Source organism: Bufo gargarizans, chromosome 2 (genome assembly GCF_014858855.1).
Source record: "Bufo gargarizans isolate SCDJY-AF-19 chromosome 2, ASM1485885v1, whole genome shotgun sequence".
NCBI classification, from domain to species: domain Eukaryota; kingdom Metazoa; phylum Chordata; class Amphibia; order Anura; family Bufonidae; genus Bufo; species Bufo gargarizans.
Genome location: NC_058081.1, coordinates 305,605,677 through 305,622,716, shown reverse-complemented (window position 1 = coordinate 305,622,716; position 17,040 = coordinate 305,605,677). Strand labels below are relative to the sequence as shown.

Here is a 17,040-nt window from a genome sequence, read left to right as displayed (position 1 = left end):
AAGCTCATGGAAGCATCAACCCTAAATAGACATAGGGAGCACATTATTCACAGAGCACAGTTCACACACTGTAGAAGGCTGCAGCTAGCATGCACCACCCAAGCAACCAGCATGTATAGGAGCGTCAACCAGAACCAGTACGCAAGAGCGCATGCAGCCAGCCTACATGACAACAAGTGTCACAGCGAGTCGCACTGCGATACAAAGACAATGAGCAGAATATCCACAGGACTCAGTTCACAGATTAATAAGGCTGCCGCCAGCACGCACCACTCAAGCAACCAGTATACAGGGTAACGTCAACTGCAGCCAGTACGCAAGAGCGCATGCACCCAGCGAGTGTCACAGTGAACTGCACTGTGACACAGGGATTTAAAAAAAAATAACTGCATCATGAAAGCCCAAACTGGATGTTCTGGTAAAGAAATATGGTGAAAAGCTAATTCATGCAATATGCCCTTTAGAAGACATGAGAGCACTGCATATCCAGAGGCTTCAAGGTTTTTCACCATAAAAACTGTGAATCTGTGGAAAAGTCTACCTCAGGACGTGGTCACAGCAGGTGGTTGATGTTTTTGTAAAAGGCTTAGATGAATTCTTAGAGCTAAGTAAAATGAATGCTTATGTAAATGTGTAGAATTCTTACTTGATGCAGTCTGATCCCCACATGGAAAGACAAGGGAAATTTCTCACCATTGGGGCAGATTATTTTGCCTTCTTCTGGATTAATAAGTAAAAACAAAGGGGAAGATCTATAAAAACTGGTGTAAAGGAAAACTGGCTTAGTTGCCCGTAGCAACCAATCAGATTTCACTTTCCTTTTCCTAAGGAGCTCTGAAAAATGAGAGGTGGAATCTGATTGGTTGTTATGGGCAACTGAGACACTTTTCCTTTACACCAGTTTTGATAAATCTCTCCCACAGTTCTAAAATTTACTCCCACTTCCCTGTATCCATATCCTCATCCTTTCCATGGTTAAACTTGATGGACTTTTTTTGCAAATCACTACATGTAGGTGTTCAAGAATGAAAATAAAATCTAATTGCCTTTTTGATAACACAAGGAGGTTAGGCCACAGGTACAGTTGGGATTACATTCAGCTCTACATGTGCAGGTATTTTTTGTCACACTGTAACACCACTGTGTATTATAGTCATTGTACAAATACACAGCACACAGTATTTTGTTTTAGGCAACCCATATGAAGCCACAAGATTTTTATAGGAAACAATTGTCATGGTTCTCATTTATTTGTTTAGTTACAGTATATCTTTCAATTACATTAAAACATTGGATATAAAAAGTAAGGCCTTTTAATTAGACTGCATACATTTCAGTAGTTTATACATAACCATTTATATCAGAAATATAATGTATATAAAGCATTGCATGCAAGCACCAAAAGAAGTAATTCATTTATTTAAAAAAAAAAACTGATAATGGGTTAGTAATGTCATAATAAGCCAATAAACACAATCTAAAAAAAATATATACACAACTGAACTTCAAGAACATAAAAATATTATGGATTCAAGTTTTCTAGGTTGTTCTACTTAAAGGTTATGAACACCTTCAGGGGCATTTTTTATAATTGCATTCTACTCATTTGGGTCTAAAACTTTTTTATTGGTCTTTATTTTAAAATTTCAACAGCTTTTGTCCTACAGCGTTGAGTATCTTACTTTTAGTTTCATACTAAGTCATCATGCTGCTGTTCTGACGGCTGGACGTATAGCCTTATCTCTGAACTCCTGACAGCTCATAAACACTCAATATAGATACATTCTTATCAAACTGATAAGAATATGATTTAAATGAGTGCTTATGAACTGTCAGGAGTTCAAAGATACGTCCAGCCATCAGAACGGCTCAGTGTGAAACTGAAAGTAAGAAACTGAAACTTTTTTCATTGAAAAAATAGTTTTTTAGCCCATTATGAGTAAAATGCAATCATAAAAAATGCACCTGAAGGTGTTTATAGTCTTTAAAAAATGTATTACTTATTACAATAAAGAAATCATAGGGGCAAGAAATGTTATAAAATAAAACAAACTGCGCTACATGAATCGATGTCTAGAAATTATTGCATCTGCACAGATAGAGTGTATAGTGACTGTCTACTGAAAAGATATTGCATTACATTAGACTGTATATATCCACTTTATTGTATATTACATTAAACAGCTATGGGGAGAAAAAGAAGTGATTGTGCCTAGAGCAATTGCTGCACATTGAGGTGAACCAGTGCCTTGTATTAATTGATGTAATCCAGGACTCCTTATTTCTTCCCTATTTGACAATACAAGGTCATGGAAAAACCAAGGCCAAAGAGCTGTAAAAACAGAAAAATATACAAATTGTACAAAAATATAAATGTCAAATTTGTTATTAAAATGACAACTTAATACAAATTGGGTTCTTAAAACTGGTAATATAATTCTGCCTATTTCATGAGGGTTGTATATATATCATCATACAGCTGGTGAGGTGTATTATAATACAGCACATTGATGTCATCGAACTGTTATGGAATGGCTCAATCATAGTAAGGGTGGGTTCACATCACCGTTATGTATTCCGTTATGGCTTTCCGTTATAACATGGTTATAACGAAAATAATGGAATCCATAAGACGGAAATCAAAACGGAAACCTTTACAGGCATTCCGTTTTGATCCGTCATAATTGAAGTATATGGACAAGCATAACGGGAACTGTCGACAGGACTTTGTTTTCTGTCCAGCATAACAGAAACCAGACGGATCCGTTATGCTTGCCCATATACAGTACTTCTATTATGATGGATCAAAACGTAATACCTTTAGAGGTTTCCATTTTGATTTCCGTCTTATGGATTCTGTTATTTTCCGTTATAACCATGTTATAACAGAAAGAAGTAACGGAATACATAACAGTGATGTGAACAAGCCCTATTATAAAAAATGTGCAATACAATGCAGATGCGAAACAATGTCCAATAAAACAGAACTATAATGTGTGGTATAGTGTACGAGGGGATGCTGAGAAGTTCCTGGTTTTGCCCCCTTTCAGTTGGAATTGAAAAATGAATTTGGTACCATATGAAAGTTTGATACCGTATCATGTTATGTAACTGGGCAGATGTTTACGATTATTAAAACTTTTTAATTTCAAAAGACAAACAGAAACGTATGGCATCCCACCATTACCCATGCAAACAATAGAACTAAGAATTAGGGATTATTCTGGATTAAAGTGGTACTATACCTACTATACATAAAAAATGGAAGCTCTTTGCGCACATTTTTGATCAAACGTGTGTCGGGCCCATCTACCGGCATCAAGGTGGCTTCTGCAAATGGGTACCTAACACTAACAGAACTGCCTCTCCTGGGCTTGACCTAAGCCTACAATGTTCAGGGCGGTGTAGGAACCTGTTATATTTATACTCTGCTCAGAAGCCCTGGGCAGATGGATGGGAAGTGCTCAATCTAAATGAGGGAGCTACCCTCCAAACATAAGAAAGAAAATTTAGCCTAGCACATCCATAGTCACAGGTGTACATCCATAAAGCTAGCATGCAGACATGTCTGCATGCTAGCTTTATGGATGTGCACCTGTGACTATGGATGTGCTATTCCAGTGTTCCTCAACTCCAGTCCCCAGGGCCCACCTGCCGGTCATGTTTTCAGGATTTCCTTAGTATTAGGCAGCTGAGATAATTAGTGCCCATCTATCAGGATTTACCACAGGTATTCATTCTAAATCTAAGTCAAGTTTGCCTTGCAAATGATAGGAAATAAACGGACATTGACACGCGGACGCAGATGACAATCTTGTGTGCCTCCGTGTTTTTTCCTGGACCCATTGACTTGAATGGGTCTGCGAACCTTTGTCCGTTAAAAAAATAGGACAGGTTATATTTTTTTGACGGACTGGAAAAACAGATCACGGACGCTGATGACAAACGGTGCATTATCCGAGTTTTCAACGGACCCATAGAAAGTCAATGGGTCCGCAGAAAATCACGGAAAACGGAACAACAGACACAACAACGGTCGTGTGCATGAGGCTCGAGTCTGTGTTGGTTTACTTTAAGCTACATTTATCATGTATGCTACATTTTTGTCTAGAAAAGCTACTTCAGTTTTCCTACTCCACTCTCCTGCTGGAGTGAGATTGTGACTTTTTTTGGCGAATTTTCTTAAAAAGTCAATGTGATAAATCTGGAGTGAAAATTATTAACATGGTTAACCACGCTCACTTTCCCACCTAGATTTTAAAACTAGAGTGAGTTGTGTAAAAATATCAATATTTTTGCGCAAGTGAGCATAAAAAGTTACAAAAGCCCTGTTTTGTGACTTTTTGAAGCCAGACTTCTGGAATGGCCAATAACTTTACTTATGTTAACTTTATGTTAACTATATATATATCTATATATATATATATATATATATATATATATATATATAGTGATGTATGTAATTCTAATCCTGCCTTTCATAATAAGCAGATAACTGCAGAAAAGTGGTATGTACTGACCAAAACGTGGTCCTAGTGGCCAGTGCAAAAACTGCAATATTTTATGTTTTTTTTTTTTAAATTTTTTTTAGATTTTGACATGAAAGATTAAAAATAATCACCAAATTTTTTTTTAAAATATGTTTAAAGGGCTTCTGTCACCCCCAAAACTCATTTTTCATTTTTGGGCATATTAAAATCCTTATTGGACGACTATTCCCTATATAGGGCTCTTACCTTGTTCTGTGGCTTGGTTTCACAAAAAATCGATCTTTTAAAATATGAAAATGACTTCACTACCAGCAAGTAGGGAGTCTACTTGCTGGTAGCCGCCGCATCCTCCTTTAAAAAAAAAAAACCCTCCTCCTGTTGATTGACAGGGCCAGCGAACGCTCTCCTCCTCCGGCTGGCCCTGTCTGCAATTCAAATCCCGCGCCTGCACCTCATTCGGCGCAGGCGCTCTGAGAGAAGGACGCTCGCTTTCTCAGTACTCCCTCAGTGCGCCTGCGCCGATGACGTCACCTCTGGATTTAATATGCCCAAAAATGAAAAATTAGTTTTGGGGGGTGACAGAAGTCCTTTAACATAAGAACATGATTTAAACAATAGGTGATTTTCTGATTACACATTCCCTTTAAATTTATGGTTAGGGTTGGGATTCATTTTAGGGTTTGGTTTGGGGTGTGAATTGGTCAGGAGAAGTCATAGTGGTCTGGGCTGGATATTTAATTTAAAAGAAAGGTAGGAATGGTAACACACACTTGTCAACGTATTCATACATTTTAAACAGGAATAACAGAAGAAAAGCACAATATACAGAATTGTTTTCTTTTGTTTTTTATGTTTTGGTTCCATGTCTGTTTGATCGCTATCACTAGGTCATGTTTTGTTGCCTAATTTCAAAAATACTGTTAGCTCTCCTAAAACGCATCAAATGAAAAACTGAAAGCAAACATAACAAGCCAAGCTCTGCTCCATCAATACACTCAAACCTGTTTAACACTTTGCACAGAAGACAAATTACCCAATTTGTGACATTTAGACAACTGTATATCCTTAAACATTACCTCCACTGCGGCCAGCCCAAACGCAATTCCAATTATGATTATAAGATTTTTTTGGTAGTAGTCAACCAATACTGAAGAACATGTCTGTTTGAAAAATCAAAAATCCATACAAGGTTAATAATGATAGCAATGTATACACTTTTTCTTACCATGTGTGATAATTTGCCATACAGTTCAGCAAAGTATTAATATATTAATAACCTCTTAAACCTCTTTTTTTTTGTATCTTTGTTAGAATGTCACTTATATGCCTGTTATTAACCAACTTTTTAATAATAATAATTATTATTACTACTACCATTAACCCCTTAAGGACCTTGCCATTTTTCACCTTAACCTCTTTAGGACACATGACGTAACGGTACGGCATGTTGTCCCGGTACTTAAGGACACATGACGTACCGGTACGTCATGTGTATTTCCGATCACCGCTGCCCAGCGGGCGGTGATCGGAACAAGGTGCCTGCTCAAACCGTTCTTATTTTATATTTTTTTACGGTGTTCAGCTGAGGGGTGACAAGGCGATACCTAATATGTCTACTTTTTTTGTTTATTTAAGTTTTACACAATAACATCATAAAAAAAAAAATAATAATCATGTTTTAGTGTTTTAGACTCCATATTCTGAGAGCCATAGATAGTTTATTTGTATTTTTTGGGCTATTGTCTTAGGTAGCATCTCATTTTTTGCGGGATGAGATGCCGATTTGATTGGTATGATTTTGGGATGCGTATGACTTTTTGATTGCTTGCTATTACACTTTTTGTGATGGAAGGTGACAGAAAATTGCTTTTATTAGCACAGTTTTTATTAATGTTGTTTACGGTATTGACCAGACGGGATCATGTGATATCTTTATAGAGCAGGTTGTTACGCACGCGGTGATACCTAATATGTCTGTTTATTTATTTTCTTTCCTAATTTTATTTGTCTCTTTTTATGGGAAAGGGTTTTTTTTTTTTTTTTTTGAAACTTAAAAAAAAAATTATTGTTAAAAACACTTTTTTCACTTTTATTATTATTATTTTTTTGTCCCATTATGGGAATTCAACATTACAGGGTCAGATTCTTGTTTCAATGCAGCACAATACATCTGTATTGTACTGCATTGACTATTAGTGTATAACACAGTGTAACACACTGATAGTTTGCCTATGAGACCCAGCCTGGGGGCTGGTCCTCATAGGCCTCCGTACATGCCAGCCCCAAGGCCTTGGAATGGCTTGGGGCTGCCATGGCAACCATTGGGTCCCCGGGGACCTGATGGCTAAGGAGAGGGAGCGCAAACCTACCATATGCCGTGGTAAGCACTGACCGCCCCATATGAGGGGTGAATCTACCGGCATTGGCGTTATCACCGATGCTAGTGGATGCAGCAGGGATCCGGCTGTTAGTAACAGCCGGATTCCTGCTGCTGATCGCGGCACCGCACATGGGGGAACAGAAGGGCCGCAAGACGAGAATGCTCATCCTGGGCCCAAAGTACCGGCCATCTAGGACGAGCATTCTCGCCCTGGGTCGTTAAGGCGTTAAAAGGAATTCTCTGGGAGTATAATATATATGAAATATGTTGAACCACTGTAAAACATACTAACCAAGGGGCTAGAGTACTTCTGAAGTAAAGGGGAACATGCCCTGCTCTACTGTGGCGTGCCCAGTGTTTAGGAGGGGTACTGTGTTGGACAGCTCTGCCCTTATTTTAACATGTGTTCCAGGTCCCTGTTAGGATTTCACACATTTTTTCACATGGAATATAAATGAAATAGAAAAGATGCTCTAGCATATCGTAATTTACATGCAAATTGTGTTGTAGATTTCACCCTATGCATTGCAGTGAAATCAGCACTGAAAACCCATTAAGAGTTGTCCAAGACTAGAAAAACATGGCTGCTTTCTTCCAAAAACAGTGCCACACCTCTCCACTCATTTCAGTTGAGCTGAGCTGCAATACCAGACACAACCCAAGGACATGTGTGGAGCTGTATTTTGAATAAAGCAGTCATGTTTTTCTAATCCTGGACAACTGCTTTAATTTGCATGCTGCAGATATAAAATCAACGCAGCATGTCAACTTACAAGTGATTTTTTATTTCCTGCAGCATGGAAATAGGATGTGTAAAAATGTTATCCACTTTGCTATTACCGTAATACTGTAATACTTTCTGCAAGCAAATCCAGCAAATCCTGGATCAGCAGGGAATAAAGTCACCAATAAGATAAAGCATCCACAGTCTGCCCTTCTATATCTAAGGCAATTTCTTTTTTTTACCTGTGGGGGGCTGTCCCCAAAGAGGAAGAAGCACCCACCTGCCACAAGATTGATAGGGCCGGACATTTAGCCTAGCCCTGGCAATTTCCTGGCTGCCCCGCTGCTCCGATTAGCAGAGCAAGGGCACAGACTGCTTCAGCTTCTACAATGTTTTCCGAACCAGGGTTCTCTAGAACCCTGGGGTTTTACTGAACTTGATTGGGAAAGGGGGGCAGGGGGAGTTCCCTATAACAAAACAGCAAACAGCAGAGATAGCAATCTGTTTTTATCTGGGCGAATGGTGAATATAGTGCTAGTCAAGAATGCTCTACTGCCTATACCAAGCTTTTTTTTAAAGGGGGAACAGAACATTATTGTATTAATACCAGCCAGTGAGATATTTTCATCAAATCCTTTTTTACTTTGTTATAAAAATGTTATCCTGTTTTCTGTACATGATTATGGGGCAGCCATCTTGACTAATCTGCTACTCTGCTCCATTAGCAGCGATTCAGAGATATGCTTTACAGCAGTCACATAAACACTGGAAACTAGTGCCAGATGTATTCACCTCCAGTAGGGATGAGCGAACCCGGTGAATTTCGGGTTCGCCGGGTTCGGACGAACTTCAGGTCAAAGTTCGGGTTCGGGACCTAAACTTGACCCGAACACCGAACTCAAACCCGGACCCCATTAAAGTCAATGGGGACCTGAACTTCACTTTATTATTTTCTATTATAACATGGTTATAATGGAAAATAATAGCATTTTTAATATAGAATACTAAATAAAATGGCCATTGAGGGGTCAAAAATAATAATAAAAAACTCACCTCATCCACTTGATCACTCAGCCGGTATCCTTTTCTTTCTTCAGGACCTGCAATGACGTCACCGCCCTCACCACGTGGTGAGCGTGGTGACGTCATCGCAGGTCCTGAAGAATGAAGAGGAGACCGGCTGCGCGATCAAGTGAATAAGGTGAGTTTTTGTTATTATTTTTAACCCCTCAATGGCAATTTTGTTTAGCATTTTATATTAAGAATGCTATTATTTTCTGTTATAACCATGCTATAATGGAAAATAATAAAATCACCCGAACACCAAACCCGAACTTTGGTGAAAAAGTCTGGGTTCGGGTCCGGGTACCCGAACTCGCAAAGTTCTTTGCAGTTCAGGTTCACTCAACCCTAATCTCAAGTATTTCACTTCTATGGTAGACTCTTGTGTGCATGATCTGTGACCTGAACATTGGTCACTATACAGGGAGGGGGAGGAGGAGAGCTGTGACCATCACCTAATGTCAGTGGTGAATCTTGTGTTTTATGCTTCCAGATTTATAATAGAGATGTTGCCTTTCATTGTAATCTGCCTGTGATGATAATAAGATGACTGTTGAAAAGTGATCAGAACAGAAAGTGGCAGTCTATTGTAAATCTTAATGGCCTTTGTAAAAATTGCATTTATATAAATAGCAACATAGGTAAAAAAAAAAAGTGCATATTATATCATAAAATTATTACATTTGGATGTAGATGTACATTTAGATGTAATAGTGAATAATGTAATAAAATAAGGTATAAGGGGTAGGGTAGGATATGGAAGGGAGTCCAAGCGAACTATGTTGTAGAAGTGGCGGTAAACACTGGTGAATGAATCTGATAGGTTAGATCCAAGTGATATCTGTAATTCCACATGGGCTGCTGGAGAAGGAAGAAGAAGGCAAGAAGTGTGGCATCTAATTGCGCATGGAAATGGTAGCGCGGATGGCGTCTCCACACACTAGCGTGAGTAATGTCATCACACGTGGCTCATGTGAAGTCTACACTTATGTGTCTAAACTCCATCGACCGTAGGGAACTTGTGACATCAGGGAAGTTCACACTGTCTGTGTCTATGCAGCCCAGTACCAACTGATCAACAGCACGGTACCGGTCCGTGGCCCGTTAATTGGTGACCTGTGATTTACAGGATTGTACTCCTTCTCTATACACAGATACACTCATTTATCTAGGATTCCCTAGACTCCTGTGCATCTAGGTCATGGGGCATGTTGCATGCCAAGCAATATCAGACATAGACTTGAAACAAATGTACTTACTTCCTTATAGATTGCAGAAGCACATGTGTTTGTTGGAGGGCATTTACATGAATTTGGAATAGTATTTCCCCAGTCGGTAAAGCCATTAACAATACCACAGCACTTGCTCTACGAAATATAAAAGATGGAAACAATTGCACTCAATATCATATCATAACTGTAAATTAGTAAAACAATCTGGACGCTTGCTCCCAAAAACCGTTATGGCACCATAACTGTCTACAGGTTGGTTGTGGCATTTACGCTTAGCCCTTTTCACTTGTAGCCAAACTGCAATGTCAGACTCAACCCATGGACACTTGTGGCACTGTTTCTTTCTGAAAAAGAACAATGGCCCAGATTCACAATTGACCCTGCACCTTCATTTTGTCTAAAGGTTTGTTCCATTTTGGTGCAGTTCAGCACAAAGGTTGCATCTAGTGTTTCATGCAACGCTTGACAATTGGACGTGCCTTTTCTTCGTAGGGCATGTTGTAACGGAGCGTTGCCTTAAAGTGACTTTTTGCACCAAAAGGCACCACAATTTCTGTCTTTTTCACTAAATTTGTCCTACAAACTGAGCCACTATGATAATTCTGTGGCATTTAAATATTTCAACCCTGTCTAACTAATAGTAAATCTGGGAGAATGTTTTTTTTCTAATCCTGGACAATCCTTTTAACAACAGGCAATCGTCTTGCAGCCACTTAGTAAAATGGCACTACATTCTGTCGATACCAATGGCACCCAGTGGATCCCATTGACCCAGCTTGACATTCATTGGCACTCTGTACTATTTTTCCCATCATATATAACAGTATATGATGAAGGCACAAAGTGGACCCTTCGATGTGAACATAACTTTATAAAACACAGTAATAAAAAAATCATTTATGGGAATGTTATAGAAGGTATACCACTATTTATAATGAGGCTTTCTGCAAGAAAAGAAATGTATAAATAGCCTAATATGTTCCTCGTGGTGTAATGGGTTCATTGTATAGGTAAATTATGAAATATATATATTTAACAATGTTTTGAACTTTTGACTTTCAGGCTCTATATCTCACCATCCACTACAGCTTTGAACATAGGACTTCCATCATTTTATAAACAATCATCTTGGCATATGGTGAAATTGGAGAATATATGGTTCAATGACAATGAAGTAAAGGTTCTGGATTGGCCCCCGCAGTCCCCAGACCTCAACCCAGTCAAACACTTGTGGGTATAGTTGAAGAAAAAGCTGTATTTGTATCCAAGTAAGTAGACCAGTAGGCACCAACATTGGGAATGTGTATACGAGACCTGGGAACAGATTTCTGTCTAAACATGTTTGAATCTGATCGAAGGCATACCCAGAAGGATTCAGGCATTTTTGAAAGCCAAAGGTGGATTTACAAAATACTGACAAAATAATAGAAATACAATTTTATAATTGTAGGAGCAAAACAATGCAGTTACATGAGAAGAATCTGCATAACTAATCATATGCAAAATAGTTGAAAGTCCAATTTATGTATGTGATAGTCAAGACGATTGTCTATAAAATGATGGTAGTCTCACATTCAAACTCCAGTGTTAATAAATTAGGATACTATGACAAGTGATATTTTATAGAAAAATGTTTCCTAGATAATGTGAAGGTGAATGGCAATGTGTTTGGTGACCAGTTTCTTTAAAGGGTTTCTACCATCAGAATTACTGTTATGTAGCTGACTGACATTAGCGATGCGCTAATGTCAGCACTACATAACAGTATGTTTGTTACATTTCTCCCTGCAGCCGTTCTGATAAAACAAGCACTTTTATTATATGCTAATGAGCCTCTAGGTGCAATGTGAGCGTAGAATCAGCACCTGGAGGCTCCGTCTACTCACCCTTTATCCTGCCCCGCTCCTCTGTTCTGCCCGCCCCGCTCCTCTTGATTGATGTCACGGTTCGCAGCATCGCTGACGAAATCCAGCACCTGCGCCGTTCACTTCTGTATACGGCACAGGCACAGTGAGTGAAGGCCGCTCTCCTGATGCCGGCTTCCTCACTGTGAGGTAGTTGGCGCAGGCGCAGTGAGGAATCTGGCACCAGGAGCGAATCATTCACTCACTGCGCCTGCGCCGAATACAGAAGTGAACGGCGCAGGCGCGGGATTTCGTCAGCGATGCTGCGAACCGTGAGATCAATCAAGAGGAGGCGGGTGGGCAGAATGGAGGACCTGGGCGGGATAAAGGGTGAGTAGACGGAACCTCTAGGTGCTGAATCTACGCCCACATAGCACCTAGAGGCTCATTAGCATATAATAAAAGTGCTTGTTTTATCAGAACGGCTGCAGGGAGAAATGTAACAAACATACTGTTATGTAGTGCTGACATTAGCGCATCGCTAATGTCAGTCAGCTACATAACAGTAATTCTGGCGGTAGAAACCTTTTAATTCCTCTTATAACACATCTGAACATGCACAATAAATCTTTCTCTGCATATTATTATTGCATTAATAAATCTACCTATTACCAGAATGGTTCATATTTTTACTTACATATTGTAGCTACCTAATTTGAAAGAAAATACTTTTTCATTAAGTCGTACATTTCTTAGACCTAGCTGTTTGATACAGAAGAAGTATAAACAGAACCTCCGTCACAGCAGCGGCCAGTGGCTGCCCCTGTTCTGCTCACCTGCTTCAGCCCAACTTGCCTCCTGCTCCCCTGTTCTTCCTGGTGTGCCGGGTTGCCAAGGTAGCTCTGCCCCTGGTAACCTTGGAGTTTTTTAGTCACCTGTGGGAAGGTGCCCGAGCAATAGGTTCCTAGTCCGCTAGTATCCTGCTGTATTCATTTGTCTGCCCGGGTACCAACTTCTGCCCATGTCCTGGATATTGACCCTTCACTGCCTGACCTGACCTGTGCTCGATCTCCATACAAATCCTTCACTGCCCGCCCTAATCTTGTTTTCTGTGGAGACCACGGACAGCACATGTACATGAATCAAAAAAGTCACCTCTCTGTCACTGCTTTATACTGCCTTCCCTTCAACTACAGATTGTCTTCTATCCTGTTTTCTTTTGGTTTCTGGGTATTAAAAAAACACTAAGTGCAAACTGGTGGGGGAAATAATGTCATTGGCTCTTACTGGGAGTCTACACTTAGAGATAGTCCGCATATGGTGATTGATGCTGTGATTGTGCATTGTGAATATTTTACACATCTTTACAAGTATTACACATTTTTACATTACATTATTATACATAAAAGACAGCAAGTGTGTGTGTGGGCCTACCTCTTGTCCCGACTAAATGTGATGTTTGGCCCCATAATGAGACAGGCTAACCTTGATACATACTCAGCTCATACATGAAAGCTGACACGAACAGTTAGTATAGCCACCATTATATTACATGTATAACATCAGACTACTGTGCCTTTACAATGAACACAAATACAATACATAAAGGCAGTTCAGTATCAAAGTTCATGTGTATACAAGGAAAGGCTCCTCTGGCTTACCTCTTCTTGGATTTTTTCTAATGCTTGTTTTAAGTCTTCAGATTGCTGATTTAATGGTATAAGTTCGTGCAAAGTTTGGTTAATTTTCGCTTCCAACTTGCAAAGTAAAACAAAGAAAATATTGTGTGAAAATAATGTTGCTTTAAATCGGAAATGGCAGCCACCAGTCAATATACGTATTTAACCTACCTGTGGTTTATATACTACCCCCAAAATTCCTGCTGTTATTTGAAGTGCCAGGATCAAAAATAATCCAATGAAGAACTACATGTAGAAACAAAGTAAAGAGCTGGTAAATGAAAGTGCTGAAAACATCAATATTACATATATGTTGCTAAAATATTCTGAAAAGCTGTACATAAATTGCAATCATTCTCACTAACCCCAATGTCAAGATTAATTGTAGACAGGTCATAGGGTCTACTTCAAAGTTAGGCAGTAAATATATCAGCATGTATGTGGGGTTTCCATTCTAATGTACCAAGAAAAAAATAATCTAACAGCGGCACCTCATGAATGTGCAGACCAAGAGTACAACCACACAGCATGGTCGTGGGGCATTTGGGGATCAGCAGTGCTGCGGTCAAGTACAGAGTGGCCAAAATCTAACCTCTTATTTAACTAATGAAGATCACACTATATAGCTGGCCTCTTCTTAATGGGACACCCCATGATCATGCCGTGTGGTTGTACGCATAGGGTACAGCCACACGGTCAGTTATCCAGATACAATTTTGGAAGAGAAATATAAAGGACAGGCACAACTTCTCCTTTTTCAATCCATTCCTGGTTTTGGCTTCCAAAACAAATTCCAAATCAACTATAGCCACACGCAGGACAATCTTCAGCCAGGGGCATAGCTATAGGGGAAACAAGGTAAGCGGCTGCATTGGGGCTTGAACTCAGAAGGGGCCCACCCAGGAGGAGAACTAAAAGATTTTATTGTCAGGGCCCCCTCAACAGTATTATGAAATTACATTGTATACAGTAACACTGTAGGAAATGGACAGAGTGGCTGTCGGGCTTTGTCTGAAAGACCGATTTTGACTTGCCACAGGAGTAGGAGTTGCACAGGAGGAGGGGGTTGTGAAGAAGTTGCTTGGGGGGGCTGTCAGGGACATTCTCATGGCAGGTACCAGGAGATCGGAGAGACTGGCAACTCATGGGTTAAATTGACAAGTTCACTGTGGATCTTATTGTGTCTGTTTCAGGTGTTGCTTGTTGGTAAACTAACTTTCCCATAAGTAGCTGCTTCTCACTCTTGGAGGTGCAGTTTATAGATTTTCTTCCTGCCTTCTAAATAGCTAGACCGTTGTAATCTGTGGTGCTTCTGAAGTTGCCAGTTTTCTACTTTCAGCTAAGTCTTGTCTTTTCTTATTGTTTTGTGTTTGTTATATTCCCTGTTTGTATCTGGGCCTGAGACAAAGACTTCCATTCGTCCATCTGGGGAGGAATGGGTTGTCTCTGGTCCTAACCTCATTCTAGGGCCTTATAGGGATATAAGTGCCTAGGTATACAGCATATGAATATTCCTACCTTCAAGGTCTATTCATATTGATAGGTAGTTAGGGCCCGGATTAGGGTTGTTTAGGAGGTGACCTGTTTCTTCCCTAGTTTCCAGGCCCAGTTACTGTTCCCTTCCCTCCTGTGTTTAGTGTGGACTTTTTTCCCCACACTGATCGTGAAAGGGGCCCATTCAAAAATTTGCTGTTGGGCCCAGTCATTTCCAGTTACACCACAATCTTCAGCTGTTTCCTGCAGGGCATCACTAAGCCCTTGCTTTTGGCTTCCAAGACTACATCAGGAAACCTGACTGTGTGGCCGTGCCCTAACCTAGAAGAAGATGGGAAGAGGCTGATCAGAACTCCACCTAAATTATGAGCATACTTCCAGTGTATTAAAGGGTTACTGGCACAATATGTTCTGTGCCGTTTGTCCATGTAACTCTTCAGACTTACACTGACAGGTTTAGATTAGATACCTTTATTTTGCAGAAACACTTATATTCATACTACGTACATCAATTTATATGTGCATTGTGGACTTTGGAAGTGCCCTTTTGTTATTATTCTCTGGGAGTTTTTCTTGGAATGTGATTTCAGCTGGAAATGTTCAAGGTGAACCTAGTAAAAACATTGCTTTCATGTCTAGTCTATAAACATTTTAAGAACAGTACTTTATAGCATATTTTATGTCTTATTACTCTGTGATATGACGTTTTCCAGATTTATTTATGTGTATTTTAATTTATTGAAGTGAGTGTTGGAACAATATTACATGAGTCATACTCGTACATTTGAATATTTTTAATACCCATGCATTTATACTTTTCTGAAGAGCTCTCTATATGCGTTGCTTGGAAAAACTAGTCTATTGAAAGTACAGGACAACTCTTAAAGGGTCGTATGGTTTTAAAATTTACTGTGTATTAAACCCTTAAGATGCTTGCACATGTGGCTTAAATGCTGAGGATTTTTCACAGCAGAATTGCATGCAGAAAATCTGCAGCATTTACAGTAGCAACAAAGTGGATGAGATTTTCACAAATCTTGCAGTGGAAATTTACTAAGAAAAATACATAACTTGAGGTGCAGATTTGAAATCCACAGCATGTCCATTTATGTTACAGATTTCTGCTGTGGATTTCACCCTTTGTAGAGGGTTAAGTCTGCAGCAAATCTGCAGCATTTCTGCTCCAAGGTCTTCAGCAGAATTGGCACTGCGGATTTCAGCCAGATATGTGTGGCAATACCATTAATGTTGAAAAGCTGGATAGGTAAAAATATACAGTTTGAGATTTAAGACAAATTTAGTTTGTCAAATGTGTCATGTGATACTGGACAGCCAATGAGAAAAGGTTTTGTCATTTGGGAAAAAACAACTAAAGTCCTGTTCACACCATGGTCCTGATCTGCAGTACATTTTTCGGAACCTTATTTTATCTACAGAAAGTTATAGAACATTCCAATAGGTTTCTATGGGTTGAACATATGCCAAAAGCAAAGCCCTTTAAACCAGGTAGAGGCATTATATCCTGGCACCGCAGAGTGGATCTGTCCACACTATAGATTCTGTACTACTCTGTTCCTTTGTTTTTCCAGAAAAAATACATTTTACAGTTGACAGTCCCATTTTTTTCTAATGGAAAATAGCCTCAGCTGGTATCAGTAAACTTATATTTTCTAAGTAAAATATTATATTTATACACCTAAAAAAAAATACTGAAACCTGGCTTTTTTTTTACGATTTAAATGATTTTTTCCCCAGGACTTAGATATTGATGACCCTATCCTCAGGATAGGTTATTAAATAGGTAGGGGTCTGTCACCTGGCACCCTCACCGATCAGCACCAGCAGTAGAAACCATACAGTGCACGGAAGGGTCCACACTGGCATACTGCAGTTCAGCTCCCATATACTTGTATGGGGCGCAGAGCTGCAGTACCCTGGCATGAGCACTACACAATATTCTATGCTGTCTGCCTCCAGCTCCATATACTCTATAGTTTCCGCTGCTGCCAGATGCCTGAAACAGCTGATCAGTGGGGGTGCTGGGTGTTGGACCCAAAACAATCTAATATTGTCTAAGTCCTCAAAAGAAATATAAGTAAGTGAAAAAAACTGTTCCTACAGTTCATATACCTAAA

The 17,040-nt window shown here is 39.5% G+C and overlaps 1 protein-coding gene across 1 annotated transcript in view; it reads right to left on the bottom strand.

Annotated features, from left to right (window-relative positions):
* Window positions 1-1,189: 1,189 nt before the first annotated feature.
* The window catches only part of TSPAN8 (tetraspanin 8), a 29,718-nt gene continuing 13,867 nt past the window's right edge, over window positions 1,190-17,040 (bottom strand). Inside the window, exons 4-8 of the mRNA XM_044277147.1 lie at window positions 13,583-13,657; window positions 13,394-13,489; window positions 9,916-10,023; window positions 5,567-5,650; window positions 1,190-2,332 (exon numbers count right to left, since the gene is read on the bottom strand). Of these exons, the coding sequence (XP_044133082.1) occupies window positions 2,279-2,332; window positions 5,567-5,650; window positions 9,916-10,023; window positions 13,394-13,489; window positions 13,583-13,657 (417 nt within the window). The 3' untranslated portion in view covers window positions 1,190-2,278. The remainder of the gene's footprint in view (window positions 2,333-5,566; window positions 5,651-9,915; window positions 10,024-13,393; window positions 13,490-13,582; window positions 13,658-17,040) is intronic.